Raw genomic sequence first — 14,871 nt, forward strand, 5'->3', positions numbered from 1 at the left:
TAGATAGATAGATAGATAGATAGATAGATAGATAGATAGATAGATAGATAGATAGATAGATAGATAGATAGATAGATAGATAGATAGATAGATAGATAGATAGATAGATAGATAGATGCAAAACGCCTGAAATACGCAAAGAATGCTAATCGATATTAAAAATGTAAGAAAACAAAGTGAGAGAAAATTCACCATACACAAAAGAACACACGCACACATACGCACACACTCTATTCCTTATGCACGTACGCAGACACACCTCTTCCACATACACGCACACACTTACTCAAACACCTTCTATGGGGCCGAGTTCACTTTGGGCACACCATAAACACACACAATTTGTCTACGGTAATTATCTCTGCGGAAATAAGCCCCCGAGCCACGTTTCTTTGCAAAAGGTGAAACGTCTCGACAGCTTTGCACCTCGGCGGCGTGTAAATAAGCAGTGATCAAAGCTGTAATTGAGCCCGTGCGGGAGTGTGAGCAGTGGAGCTCGTCTTCAGGGAGAGGGTGCGAGGCGCTTCGGCACCCCTACGTCGGCAGCAGAGGTGTCATTACACACTGCTGTATCAAGTGCTCGCATTCCTAAAGCGTTCCGGTCTGCTCCAGCGAATGACCACGCCGAGGTGATGACACGAAAAAGACCATCGAAGAATTTCGAAAGCAACGACGAGGACTGCGTGTTAGTTCCCTTACCTAAGTTGCGGCGTAGATGAAAACCCTGCACTCGGGCACTTTATAACGGAGAAAGATTTCGCCGAATCGTGCTCGAGCGAATATAGGACAACGATTTATCGCGAAGGCCATTATTGTTACAGGGACCACGTTCGCGAACACTCTGACATGCGCAAACATTATACATCTTACTTTATATTTCTGTTCCCTTTTCAGACTTCCGCAAGCCATATATAAAGAAAAGAAAAGAAGAGAAGAGAAAACTTCGAAAGGGCAAAGGCTGTGCAGATCCCGGCGCACATGCTGGAATCTACGTGAAGTTAAACTGCCGTGAAGCGGGTAATTTAATGGCATAGATCTAAATGTGGTGTGTAAGGTAAGCCTCTGTTTTAATTTTATGCTAAGTGCACGTGTATTCTTATTCACTATAGTTATATACACCATAAAGTTCACAACAGCGTCCACGATTTATACTAGAGCTTTCAAAACTAGAGCTAGAATTGCTCGCGAATACTTTGAATCGCAAAAACCTAAATGCTTTCGCTGCTGAAGCTTTATCACCGAGAATAATGTGTGCAGTAACATATAACGGCTTTGTTTTGTGCCGTGGGGGACTGTCGCTAAACAGCTCAATGCGGCATGAGCTATTTAATGGCCTCAATTGCTGATAGCAGAGAACGCGACTGAGAACACCTGCCTTCTCGCAACCGTTTGTGCAGGAGACCAGAAAAGCACCTGGCTGTAATGTCTGCCGCCGCTTACCAAACAGATTTTATGAGCGCATGCTGTCATCCTCGCAAGTTTAGAATTCTCTACGTCCGATGTGGTTCTCTTAGGGGACATTGATGTGGAAAAACACAGAACTTTTTTTACAACGTGTTCTGACACTTTGATTCGTAAAACACTGCAGCGTAAGCGCAACCATTGTGGTCACACAAAGCACGCTCAGCCACAAACCAAACCAAAGGCGATGCTTGCGCTTGAAATTATACCAGTGCTGGGGTGCTCTTTGGCAATTGTCAAACTCCACCATGTTCTCGAATCACACCACGTGGGAGAATTTGGCCAATCCGAGGGGCTGGAGTAGCACTGCGGTCCAATCAAAGCTGAGATGACGACGGATTCAATATGGCGGGATTTGACAACGTCCAGGAACCACACTTATCTAGAGGTCCTATCGCCGAGAGAGACACTCTAATGAAGACTTCCGAAACTCTGCGTATATTATTCAAATCTTCTGTTCTTGATACCCTCCTCCGCGTTGTTGACAAGTAGAGCATACTACAGCGACCGTCCCAAAGACTACGTACCACTCAAATCGTCTGCTTCGTAGACCATCCTCCGCAGAGTAGACTAAGAGGAGAAGGCAATAGCCACCGTTACGCAAGGGACTAGGTTATCTCAGTGGGACGACGATACCTAACTTCTGCGCAACTTCTGCAGACGTTGAGAGAAAAAAAAAGAGCACCTGGTCACAAACGTCGACGGCTAAGTCGTATGCTGAAGCAGGTGATTCTGGCCCACCTCACGCGTGGTGCTCCCCCCCCCCCCCACTCCCCCCGCCCCCTTCTTTAGACTGGCAGAGGCACGTGCCGTTGGTTGCTACGCTCCGGTGTCTCTTGTTTTTGTGGCCTCTCGCTTCTCTAATGGACTCCTCGTCCCTTTTTTTTTGCCGTGGTTGCACGCGCCGACTCGTCCGCTACGCGTGCCCCGTCCAGATGAAAAGAGCCGTTGTGCCGCCTACCTAAAGGGGCTGTTGGGAAATGACCTTCTTGCAGATGGCAGCGGGAATAACGGTTGAAAGTAGCACGCAAGTAGACGCTGCTGCTGGAGACTGCGGTTGTATTCACATTAAAAATCACGAAGCTTCTGGTGCTCGACTTTTAGCCGTAGATGCCGAATGAATTGCGAGAGAAGATCGTTTCACAAGGAGACATGTCGGCGCAACTCAGTAATCACTGCAGTCTTCTAAAGGGAGAAATGGTTTGATGATAATAACACTTAGTCATTAGCTGATCCTTGTTGCTGTTACCTGTAGCTTCCCGAGCTTTGCGCGCATCAATTAAACCATGCACCTGGCAAGACCGTAATGTAGCTAGTCCACGAAGAACTATTCAGTGGTGGGGGTGATGAAGCCAACGATAAGCAGTAACGCTATGCTAAATTAGTGTTACGTAAAACAAACACTGAGAGATAAAGTGGTTAGTTGAGGCACATAAAGGACAAATAGCGTCACCGCTCCAGACTTCGACACAATCTCGGCACACGTGACAAAAACATTAACACATCTGACCAGATCACATGCTTAGTGTAGTTCTACTCCTCTCTCTATCTCATCTTTCTATTCCCTCTTTCCCGTCCCCCAGAGTAGGGTAGCCAACCAGACGCATTTCTGGTTAACATCCCTGTCTTCTCTCTTTCCCTCTTCCTCCTCCTCTACACCCTATGTTGTTATGGCAGAATCTGCGTTGGAACCGAAGCGATTCTTTCAGCGTTTTATAGCTTAGGCACCGCAGCCACTGCTTCTTCAAATGTAGCTCAGCTTTTTATGTCCCGAGCATTGAACCCGGGATGACTCCAGTACTGACCGCAGAGGTTCTGTGGCAGATTTTCGTTCCATCAAAACATCTTTTCCGTGACATCAGGGGCCAGCGGGAATCTCTCCGCGCAGACTTAGCCCACAGCAGGCGAAAAAAAAAGAAGAAAGACAACAAAACTTTGTTGCTCTACACATACAGCGCTTCTATTGATTCGGAGCTGCGGCCATCGGCTTCGGGACAAATTTCCTTCTGGGCTCTCCTTTCTTTAACGGTATATACTACGGCTGTGTCCCGTCTCCTCCTGTCGCGTTATCACACGATCTCATTTACCGCTGGCTTATGAATGAGCAGTTCGAGAAAGAATGCGCCAGTGAATTCATGAGTTGGCTAAAGCACGTGCAGCTTCGAAATTCACACGCTGCGCTGACCGGTCATCGAGACGTCGCCGATAATTTGTCATTAAAGCGCGAATGCAACTTAATCATTCGGCACTTAAGCGCAGAGGCGACTTGACCTGGATGGCGCACCTCACATCAAGCGGGTGACCTGCTATCGCCCTGGCATCAGCCAAGCATATATGAGCGGGGAGGTTTGGCCGCCGCGTCTACTCATTACTCGTGGAGGCAAAGATCGCCAATCAGCGACGGAAAGAAGCAATAAACACAGAAACAAAATCCCTTCAACGTTGTTACAGCCTCCACGTGGATGGCGATGGCTCCTCCGCGAGATGCACAAAATACCGGGAAGAAGAGGCTCGCTCGTGAAAAACCGGAAGCTCTATAGATGACCGCACCAAGTTGGAAGGGAACCTTGAATGTGTGCTCAAGATGCCGAAATTAACAGCCGGACACCCCGAAAGAATGCGCAGAAAAAGACAGATCCGATCTCCTCGAGAAGAGTCACTCATCTTCTGCGTCTTTCTTTCTTTTTTTTTACTTTTGTTTTTTTCCTGTTTCTTTCGTTGTGGCAGTCATTTATCTCGTTTATTGGTCGAGAGTCTCCACAACATCACAACATCACCAGCAAGAGAATAAACAGGAGCCAAAAGCTACGCATTGGTTGAGAGGAAGCAAGAAAAACCAATTCTCAGAAGAATGCAAACAAACTAACTAAAAGGAAAACCAGGAAATCTACGTAACAATCAGACTGAACTTCGAAAGCCATAGTCACAGGTTCTTTGCTGTGTTTTCTTTTCATATTTGGTTTCTGAACTTTTTTTCTTTCTTTGTTTGGGAGTCTCTAATGTCCCCCGCCGTGGTCGCACAACTTGGCGGCGCCTGAAAAAAAAAAAGAAAGAAAGATATACCGCGCATTGCGGGGAACGCCTCAACACGGGTGAGATGCCAATCGCGATCTCAGACCCGACACTTCCACCGTACGCCCAAGTTGAGCGCTGAAGTATAGCCGCAGTTTATTAGGTGCGTATTGAGTCGTATACCTTGACGGCTTATATTTCTCTTCGCTGACGGGCCGCGTCTCCTCTCAATTCGAGAGGGGACCGTCGCTATACGAACCAGAACGGAAGCCACGCATTTAGGTCGACCGTTTTCCCAGGCTTTGGCTGCTTTTACGAGTGGCTTACGTAGACTCAATTTGTCTATAGGCATGTGCAGGGCCAGTATTTCCACTGCAGTTCCTGGGCTGCGCCCGTTCTTAAGTGGACACTAAAATGGAATAGAATGTTAAGTTGTTTTAGTAAATTACGGTTCTGTAATAGCGGACAGCTCGCGCTTAAGGTGACGGGGCGCTTGATTTAGTAGCAGTTACAATAGTAAAAGACGGCTGGAGTACTGGTGGCGTAAAAACATATTACAAACAAAGTAAAGAGACCATACTTTTAATGGAAATAAATGCCTTTATACTTCCATGCTTTCTTAACATGAAGCATGGGTCTTAATAATAAAGCAGAAGCAAGATACAAATAATGAGCTTGGCAGCGTCAGCCGCCCAAAGGGGATGTTGCAACATCCGTCCCTCCATGCATAAATGCTCCACCAGCCCACTTGACAGCCCGTCAATCAATCAAGCAATCAATTATTCAGTCATTGAAACAATCATGTAATAATTCGCACCATGACACCAAATTTTCGAGCTTAAATTGTGCATTGCACGTTAAACCGTACGCGTCCCACATCAAGCGGAGGAGGAGGATATGGCGAAAGCGTAAAAAGAAAAGCGTAGCACCGCGCAAGACGGGCTCTGCGGCGCCGATGGCTACGAGATGGCGCCAGTTGCCCGCGTCGTCTGTTGACCGATGACGCCAACAATCAGGCATGCGGCGAGCGCGTCCACCGACACCATATATGGAAGCAAAGCGCTGCATGAGCGGAGGTCTTTCTGCGGTGGCTGCTGTGAATCGCATCCACGCGTCATCCACAGGCTGCCTCTCGCGATCGCCCAATTAGCGAGGCAGTGGCGCCCACTTCACTCCGTTTGCAACGTGCCGCACGAGACATTGTCCGCGCCAGTCAATATATCGCGAAATGAATACACGTATAGAGCTGCGCTCAAATTTCGAATTAGGGAGTTTCGTAATCGTCGGAAAATTTTCTTAGTGTTTCCGTTGTTTCGTGTAAACCTGTCTGAAGACTTCTGTGTATCACATGCCCAATCACGCAAAAACAGAAAATATGAACAGATACACAAATCTGGGAGCCAAAGTTTCGGTAGCCATAGCCATCATTCGCAATGTACGTGCTAGAGGGTGCCTTGGTGTCTACTTATAGCTAGCACATAGGATCCATCAAGGCGAGTAGCATGTGGACATTGCAAGTGCAACTTCACCAACATTAACCTTAATTTGTGATCGACGAAACGTACACCCACGTCAGCAGTGCCGAGTACGAAGAGGAGTATTTTTAATCGCATTTTCTTGAAAGAAGCTTTAAGTGATTTAATGCGAAGCATTCTCTGCAAGTCCTGCCACTTCCTGACGGGCGAGCCTATCTCGTCCTTTTTGTTGGCCGATTCTGGTGATAGTGCCGTCTAAAATTATGTGCCACAGGGGCGACAAGGCATGTGCCCCTGGGGTCACTCAATATCGGTCGCTGGTCTTTAGTTTTATTGAAATCTTATATCCTGCCACCGCAAACCTTTGTCCTAGTTATTATAATTTTAAACACTGCAGCCCATAACCTCCACATAACCAGTCGCTACACATTTACATTATTCAACAATCGTTATCTGCAAATCACAAATGCTTTGCATCACATAGACGTCAACTTAAGTGGAATCTCGCAATGTTTTTAATGCAAATAGCATTATTTTCCTACTTCAGCAGTTTTGAGCCTATCTATCTTTCTATCTATCAAGCCTCGTACGCCAACCCAGTGACACGAGTTGCCTAACTACATGGACAACTAGGTATAGGATCCTGGTTGTGATGCCGTCGTGGAGTTCCATTGTCTTCAATCCCGCTTCGTAATATCTTACTCTCCTCATGCCGTCGTCTTCACGCCTTCTAACCCGACCCAGTGGCCCAAGTGGTCTAATAGCTTGGGCTATTAGGTCATGGTCGTGATGCCGTCAGTGGTCGTTGCATCCCCGTCATCCCAGCTTTGTCATCCGACACTCGTCATGCCGAATGTCGTCATCACGACATCATCGTCATACAGTCGTCATGTATTCGTTTTCACACCGCCATAGTAATGCCGTTGTGGTCGTTCAATCGTCGCCATTCCAGCTTCGGGATCTGACTCTCGTCATGCTGTAGTCGTCACGCCTTCTACTCCGACCCAGTAGTCCATGCTGTCCATAGCTTGGCACACTAGGTAAGTGTTCGGGGTCGTGATGCCGTCCACGACAATCCTCGTTCTTCATTCTTTCTTAATCATGCTGTCGTCATTCAATCGTCATTGTATCCACGTGGTCATGACACCGTCGCCATTGCGCCGTTGTCACGCAGACGCTACCATGCATCCGTTGTCACGCCATCGCATTCTCGCTTCTTCATCCATTTGGCGTCATACCGGCGTCCTCACCCTATCCTCGTCGTACAATCGTCGTCATCTCATTGTCCTCGTATCGTTGTCATCGTTCCGCTGTCGTGATTATACCATCGTCATAATTAAGAAATCGACATGTCATTGCCACGTCATGCTGTCGTAGTTATACGTCTTTGTCGTTCGGTCGATATCAATCGTTCTTCGTCATTCAACCGTCGCTGCTTCGGTGTCATGCAGCTATTGTGATGCCTCCATGCTTATGGGCGACCTTGGCAAGCGAGTGACATGGCAAAGTGGTACGATATCGGAGTATGTGGCACATAGCCGAAGCTACGAACGTCTTAGAATTACCCCTACACGTGGTAAATAAACGTGCCTTGAATAAGGTCTGTCACTACATAGCTCGATTGCTATTCGCTTCACCGTCGACAGTCGTGAGATGAGTTCTGCGTTAATTTTATTTATATGCCCTCTCCGCGTGACTCGCAATTAGACCTGAGAAATAAATGCGGGTAAAGATAAAGAGAAGACTTTGAATACGCGGAATAAAATGTGTGGGCGTGTGAAGACCGTGTGTGGGGGGGAGGGGGGTTGATGAACGGGAGAGGGAGGCAGCGGTGTGTTAGGCAATTCAGTGCAGAGGTGGGTCCATTATGGCCGAGTGCTGAGTTTGGTTGCGATGTGCGAACACCTTGGCCAGGTGTTTTGCTCCAAGTGGTGAAGTGAGAGTGTCGTCTTCGTGGGTGGGGTGGGCGAGAGACGGACGTTACATGCAGCAAATAAAAGGTACGAATGAAGGGGAGAAGAACAAAAAAGCGCCAACAGGTTTTTCTTGCGCCGGTGAAAAAAAAACAACAAACAGAGGTGAAAAATAAATAGCGTAAATGCTCCGCGAGCGTTATAGTGCAGTATTGTTTCAAACTTCACTCCGACTACTGAGTTTCAGTATTTCGGAGTGGTACAACATTGTCCGCTTTTGAAGGGAACGCCTGAATCGCGAGAGTATGAAATTGGGCTACATGGTCTATGAATAGCGTGTCCTACAGCAAATAGGGCAAGAAAGACTTCAAACGCGTTGCGCAGTTTATTTGCGCACCATGCAGCTCTGCTACTACTTTTCCCAAGCTCTCTACAACCCGTAGTTTTGAACAAAGCTTCTTGGGTCCATTTACTCGGTTACTCTCTTTCCCCGCTCTTGTTTCATTTCCTAGCCAGTGAGGTTACTTCTATTACATTATTTATTTATTACTGCCATACAAAGGTGTAGCCTCACTATGGCTAGGTGACTACGGCTCATTCTTATTTCTTCCTTAGCTTGAATATTATTACTCATTAAAGGGACACTAAATGCTAATGTTAAATCAAGCTAAAGTGACGGATTAACGATCGAGAAGGCCTGCGATGTCGATATTATCGCGAAGAGAGTTTTAGTAATCGAAAAATTGAGATAAATGCTGGACACGGTTCCAGACTCCCCCGAGACGAAGGCACTCCTCATCTATCAGTAGTACTCAATCACTCGTAATAAAAAGACAACTGTATTGCATTATTAGACGAAAGAAAATGCTACTTATCTAGTTCTATTTGATTTTTAGCAAGAAGAACTCATTGACGTTACCCTTGACACCGACGCGAGCAGGTCGAAATACTTCATTTTCTCCACTATGCGCCGCCCACGCTTTTGCGTTTCAGTAGTTTCGTTATCGCGCAGTGCTGCGCTGGTTTTTCTGGCTCGCGAAACTCACACAAACTGCAGGTAGCAGATAATGCCACGTCCATGTCGTGTCGCGCGTTTCGTTTAGCGCAGATAACCGTAGCGCCGTCAGTCTGGCGCCATGTTACTCCCCGACGGCAGTAAAAGGAGGTGATGGCGTATGCAAGGACACCACTCCCCGCTCAGGGGCGGGCGATTTGAACAGCTCTAAAGGTATGCGGATACTTCAGACGCAATTTTCTCCTAATACAAGTCTTTTCTTTGCACGAAACAGACGCTGCGAGGTTTCTGGATTGGTATTTCAGCAGTCCAGGCCAACTTAGTACTAGCCTTAGTGTCTCTTTAAATATCTAACAGAAAAAAAGCAGGTATGTCGATATCTTTTGAAAGTGACCATGCCCCCACCCGCTTAAGATGAGAAAGCAAACAATTACAAAAAGGGCACAACGCAATACATCACATCACGCACAGATACAGTACAAAGCCCTGCTCTGCAGTTTCCACAGTTGTAGCTCTGCACTGCTAAGCATGTTCCAACAGTTTCATCTTTTTCGAACTATACTCTCACTGTTTTCTCACTTCCAAACGGTTGAACCCGAACTTGATACGAGGCTCACACATCCATCCTAGAATTCTCAAAACTACGGCAGTGGGCTATTTTGCTTTCATTTCATTAAAGCGAAAACTATCGATGGAAGGGTGCCGCTTAGGTGTGTCGTGCACGTCCGTATAGCCTGCGGACTTAACCATTAGCCGCGCGTATATAAGCTTCACGATGACGCCATTAGACACCGTCTCGTTGCGGTCTTTGCGCAAGCTTCGCAGCAGGTCTCACGGGGTGGCCGTCGAGGCACGTTTAATGGCGACCATCAAGATACACCTGCCGCCGGTCGCGAACTGAAAGAATCCTTCACCCGCGGTGCAGGGAGCGGGGTGCTGGTGGCCCAATAGCATCGTGGGTTCGGAAACGTTTCAGCTCATTATTCCAAGGTGACACTGGCCACCACCATTGTGCACAAGAAGCAGCATCTGTCTGCCTGCCCGCCTGTTTGTCCGCCCACCTTGTTTGTATGTCTGCTCTGCTCTGCAGGGTGCTCTGCTCAGCTCTGCAGAGTGCTCAGCTCTGCTCTACAGAGTGCTCTTCTATGCAGACTGCTCTGCTCTGCTCTGCAGAGTGCACTGCTCTGCTCTACTCTGCAGAGTGCTCGGCTTTGCTCTGCAGAGCGCTCTGCTCTGCTCTACTCTTCTCTGCAGAGCACTCTACTCTAATATGCATAGTGATCTGCTCTGCTCTGCAGAGTGCTCTACAGAGTTCTCTGCTCTGTTCTGCAGAGTGCTCTGCAGAGTTCTCTGCTCTGTTCTGCAGAGCACTCTGCTGTGCACTGCTCTGCTCTGCAGATTGCTCTGCTCTGCACAGTGCTCTGCTCTGTTCTGCAGAGTCCTCTTCTCTGCAGACTGTTCTGCTTTCCTCTGAGAGTGCTCTGCTCTGCAGAATGCTCTGTTCTGCTCTTTTCTGCAAAGAGCTCTACTCTTCTCCACTCTGCTCTGCACAGTGCTCTGCTCTGCTCTGTTCTGCAGAGTGCCCTGCCCTGCTCTGCTCTGTAGAGTGCTCTGCTCTGGTCTGCTCTGCAGAGTGCTCTGCTCTGCAGATTGCTCTCCTCTGCTCTGCTCTGGAGAGTGCTCTTTTCTGCAAACTACTCTGCTCTGCAGGGTGCTCTGCTCTGCAGGGTGCTCTGCAGAGTCCTCTGCTCTACTCTGCTCTGCTCTGCAGAGTGCTCTGCTCTGCTCTACTATACTCTTCTCGGCAGAGCACTCTACTCTGATATGCATAGTGATCTGCTCTGCTCTGCAGAGTGCTCTACAGAGTTCTCTGCTCTGTTCTGCAGAGTGCTCTGCAGAGTTCTCTGCTCTGTTCTGCAGAGCACTCTGCTGTGCACTGCTCTTCTCTGCAGATTGCTCTGCTCTGCACAGTGCTCTGCTCTGTTCTGCAGAGTCCTCTTCTCTGCAGACTGTTCTGCTTTCCTCTGAGAGTGCTCTGCTCTGCAGATTGCTCTGTTCTGCTCTTTTCTGCAAAGAGCTCTACTCTGCTCCACTCTGCTCTGCACAGTGCTCTGCTCTGCTCTGTTCTGCAGAGTGCCCTGCCCTGCTCTGCTCTGCAGAGTTCTCTGCTCTGTAGAGTACTCTGCTCTGGTCTGCTCTGCAGAGTGCTCTGCTCTGCAGAGCACTCTCCTCTGCTCTGCTCTGGAGAAGTGCTCTTTTCTGCAAACTACTCAGCTCTGAAGGGTGCTCTGCTCTGCAGAGTGCAATGCAGAGTTCTCTGCTCTGCTCTGGTCTGCTCAGCTCTGCTCAGCAGAGTCCTCTGCTCTACTCTGCTCTGCTCTGCAGAGTGCTCCGCTCTGCTCTGCAGAGTGTTCTGCTCTGCTATGCAGAGTGCTCTACTCTGCTCTGCTCTGCAGAGTGTTCTGCTCTGCGCTGTAGAGTGCTCGGCTCTACTTTGCTCTGCTCTGCAGAGTGTTCAGCTCTGCTCGGCAGAGTGCTCTGCTGTGCTCTGCTCTGCTCTGCAGAATGCTCTGCTCTGTTCTGCAGAGTGCCCTGCCCTGCTCTGCTCAGCTTTGCTCTGCTCTGCAGAGTGCTCTTTTCTGCAAACTGCTCTGCTCTGCAGAGTGCTCTTCTCTAAAGACTCCTCTGCTCTGCTCCACTCTGCTCTGCAGAGTGCTCTGCTCTGTAGAGTGTTCACATCTGCTTTGCTCTGCTCTGCAGAGTGCTCAGCTCTGCTTTGCTCTGCTCTGCAGAGTGCTCTGCTCTGCTCTACTCTGCTATGCTCTGTTCTGGGGAGTGCTCTTCTCTGGTTGTGTTCTGCTCTGGTGTGTTCTGCTCTGCGGAATGATCTGCTCTGCAGAATGTTCTGCTCTGCTCTGCAGAGTGCTCTGCTCTGCTCTAGTCTGCTCTGCTCTACTCTGCTATGCTCTGCAGAGTGCTCTGCTCTGCTCTGCAGAGCACTCTCCTCTGCTCTGCAGAGTGCTTTGCTCTGCTCTGCAGAGCGCTCTTCTCTGCAGACTGCTCTACTCTGCATGGCGCTCTGATCTGTTCTGCAGAGTGCTCTGCTCTGCAGAGTGCTCTGCTCTGCTCCACTCGGCAGAGTGCTAAGCTCTGCCCTGCTCTGCAGAGTGCTCTGCTCTGCAGAATGCTCTGCTCTGCTCTGCAGAGTGCTCTGCTCTGTTCTGCACAGTGTCCTGCTCTGCAGACTGCTCTGCTCTGAGAGTATTCTGCTCTGCAGAATGCTCTGCTCGACAGGGTGCTCTGCTTTGCAGAGTGTTCTGCTCTGCTCTGCAGAGTGCCCTGCCCTGCTCTACTCTGCAGAGTGCTCTGATTTGCTCTACTCTGCAGAGTGCTTTGCTCTGCTCTACTCTGCTCTGCAGAGTGCTCTGCTCTGCTCCACTTTGCTCTGCAGAGTGCTCTGCCCTGCTCAGGGGCGGTATTCTTTAAGAGTCTACCTAGTGGACGGTCCATTTCGGCGGCCGCTGATTCGCTGCTGTTTGATTTGCAGGAAGGTGCCAGCCAGTCTCCTTCCTGCACATCAAGCAGCAGTGAATCAGCGGCCGCCGAAATAGACAGTCCACTAGGTAGACTCTTACAAAATACCGCCCCTGCTTTGCAGAGTGCTCTACTCTGCTCTGCAGAATGCCTTGCCCTGCTCTGCTCTGCAGAGTGCTCTGCTCTGCCTTGCTCTGCTCTACATAGTGCTCTGCTCAGCTGTGCCCTGCAGAGTGTGCTGCTCTGCTCTGCAGAGTCCTCTTCTCTGCTCTACTCTGCTCTGGTCTGCAGAGTGCTCTGCTCTCCTCGGCTCTACTCTGCTCTGCAGAGTGCTCTGTTCTGCTCTGGTCTACTCTGCTCTGCTCTGCAGAGCACTCGGCTCTGCCCTGCAGAGTTCTATGCTCTGCTCTGCACAGTACTCCACTCTGCTCGGCAGAGTGCCCTGCTGAGTGCCCTGCTGAGTGCTCTGATGTGCTCTGTAGAGTGCTTTGCTCTGCTCTGCAGAGTGCACTTCTCTACAGACTACTCTGCTCTGCAGGGTGCTCTGCTCTGCTCCGCAGAGTGCTCCGCTTTGCACTGTAGATTGATCCGCTTTGCTCTGCTCTGCACAGCTCTGCTCGGCAGATTGCTGTGCTCTGTAGAGTGTTCTGCTCTGCTCTGCTCTACTCTGCTCTGCTCTGCAGAGTGCTCTCCTCTGCACTCCTCTACTCCGCTCTGCTCTGCAGAGAGCTTGGCTCTGCTCTGCAGAGTACTTTACTCTGCTCTGCAGAGTGCTCTGCTCTGCAGAGTCCTGTGCTCTGCTCTAGTCTGCAGAGTGCTTTGCTCTGTAGAGGGCTCTGCAGAATGTTATGCTCTTCTCTGCTCTGCTCTGCACTGCTCTGCAGAGTGCTTTGCTGTGCTCTGCAGAGTGCTCTCCTCTGCTCTGCACAGTGCTCTACTCACCCTGCAGAGTGATCTGCTCTGCAGAGGGCTCTACTCATCCCTGCAGAGTGTTCTGCTCTGCATAGTGCTCTGCTCTGCCCAGCTCTGCTCAGCAGAGTGATCTGCTCTGCAGAGTCCTGTGCTCTGCTCTACTCTGCAGAGTGCCCTGCTCTTCAGAATGCTCTGCTCTGCAGAGTGCTCTTCTCTGCTCTGCTATGCTCAGCAGAGTGCTCTTCTCTGCTCTGCTATGCTCAGCAGAGTGCTCTCCTCTGCTCTGCAAAGTGCTCTACTCAGCCCTGCAGAGTGATCTGTTCTGTAGAGTGCTCTGCCCTGCTTTGCAGAGTGTTCTGCTCTGCATAGTGCTCTGCTCAGCTCTGCTCAGCAGAGTGCTCTGCTCTGTAGAGTCCTGTGCTCTGCTCTGCTCTGCAGAGCTCCCTGCTCTGCAGAGTGCTCTGCCCTGCTTTGCAGAGTGCTCTGCTCTGCATAGTGCTCTGCTCTGCTCAGCTCTGCTCAGCAGAGCGCTCTGCTCTGCAGAGTCCTGTGCTCTGTTCTGGTCTGCAGAGTGCTTTGCTCTGCAGAGTGCTCTGCTCTTCTCTGCTCTGCAGAGTGCTCTCCTCTGCTCTACTCGGCACAGTGCGTTGCTCTGTTCTGCAGAGTTCTCTGCTCTGCTCGGCAGAATGCTCTGCTCTGCGGAGTCCTGTGCTCTGCTCTGCTCTGCAGAATGCCCTGCTCTGCAGAATGCTCTGCTCTGCAGAGTGCTCTGCTCTTCTCTCCTCTGCTCTGCAGAGTGCGTTGCTCTGTTCTGCAGAGTGCTCTCTCAGCCCTTGCGGAGTGCTCTGCTCTGCAGAGTCCTGTGCTCTGCTCTGCTCTGCAGAGTGCCCTGCTCTGCAGAATGCTCTGCTCTTCTCTGCTCTGCTATGCTCTGCAGAGTGCTCTGCTCTGCTCTGTGAAATCCGCAGAGGCCGGGTGTGACCGGTCAGATTACGGCGCATGCGGAGGCCCTGGCAGCCTATAGTTTATTTTATTTACTTGTCCATACTGTCAGCCTTTTCGGCTGTTACAGTGTGGGAAATCAAATCTTATAACAAAACAGTGGCACGAACGAACAAATAGTTGGTACGAACAGTCGATACTACGCTTTATACCATGCAAACCCTCTCTATTTTTATCATGTGCATTTTCGAAAGTAATACTGTAACGAAGAATACACACTTCTACCACTGCAGGTAGATTCCATTCAAGAGCAGACAAATAAAGGGCATAACATTTTCAATGTTTCGTTTGAAAATTATGCACCTAAACGATGTTTATATAAATAGTTTAGGATAAATGAATCAAAAATTAAATTACGGGCTTTTACGTGCCAGAACCACAATTTGATTCTAAGGCACGCCGTAATGGGGGACTCCGAAATAATTTGAACCTCCTGGGGTTATTTAACGTGCACATAAATCTAACTACACGGGTGTTTTCGCATTTCGCCCCCATCGAAATGTGGCCATCGGGGCCGGGATTCGATCGCGCGACCTGGTGCTTAGCA

At 49.4% G+C, this 14,871-nt stretch overlaps 1 protein-coding gene across 1 annotated transcript in view; it reads left to right on the plus strand.

The window, feature by feature from the left end:
• Positions 1-14,303, plus strand: part of LOC119463761 (uncharacterized) — a 51,044-nt gene extending 36,741 nt beyond the window's left edge. Inside the window, exons 2-9 of the mRNA XM_037724588.1 lie at positions 10,455-10,648; positions 11,009-11,159; positions 11,669-11,740; positions 12,210-12,296; positions 12,557-12,949; positions 13,295-13,448; positions 13,492-13,964; positions 14,206-14,303. Coding sequence (XP_037580516.1) covers positions 10,455-10,648; positions 11,009-11,159; positions 11,669-11,740; positions 12,210-12,296; positions 12,557-12,949; positions 13,295-13,448; positions 13,492-13,964; positions 14,206-14,303 — 1,622 coding nt within the window. The remainder of the gene's footprint in view (positions 1-10,454; positions 10,649-11,008; positions 11,160-11,668; positions 11,741-12,209; positions 12,297-12,556; positions 12,950-13,294; positions 13,449-13,491; positions 13,965-14,205) is intronic.
• Positions 14,304-14,871: the final 568 nt, after the last annotated feature.

This window comes from Dermacentor silvarum, chromosome 9, assembly GCF_013339745.2.
Source record: "Dermacentor silvarum isolate Dsil-2018 chromosome 9, BIME_Dsil_1.4, whole genome shotgun sequence".
In the NCBI taxonomy this organism is placed as follows: domain Eukaryota; kingdom Metazoa; phylum Arthropoda; class Arachnida; order Ixodida; family Ixodidae; genus Dermacentor; species Dermacentor silvarum.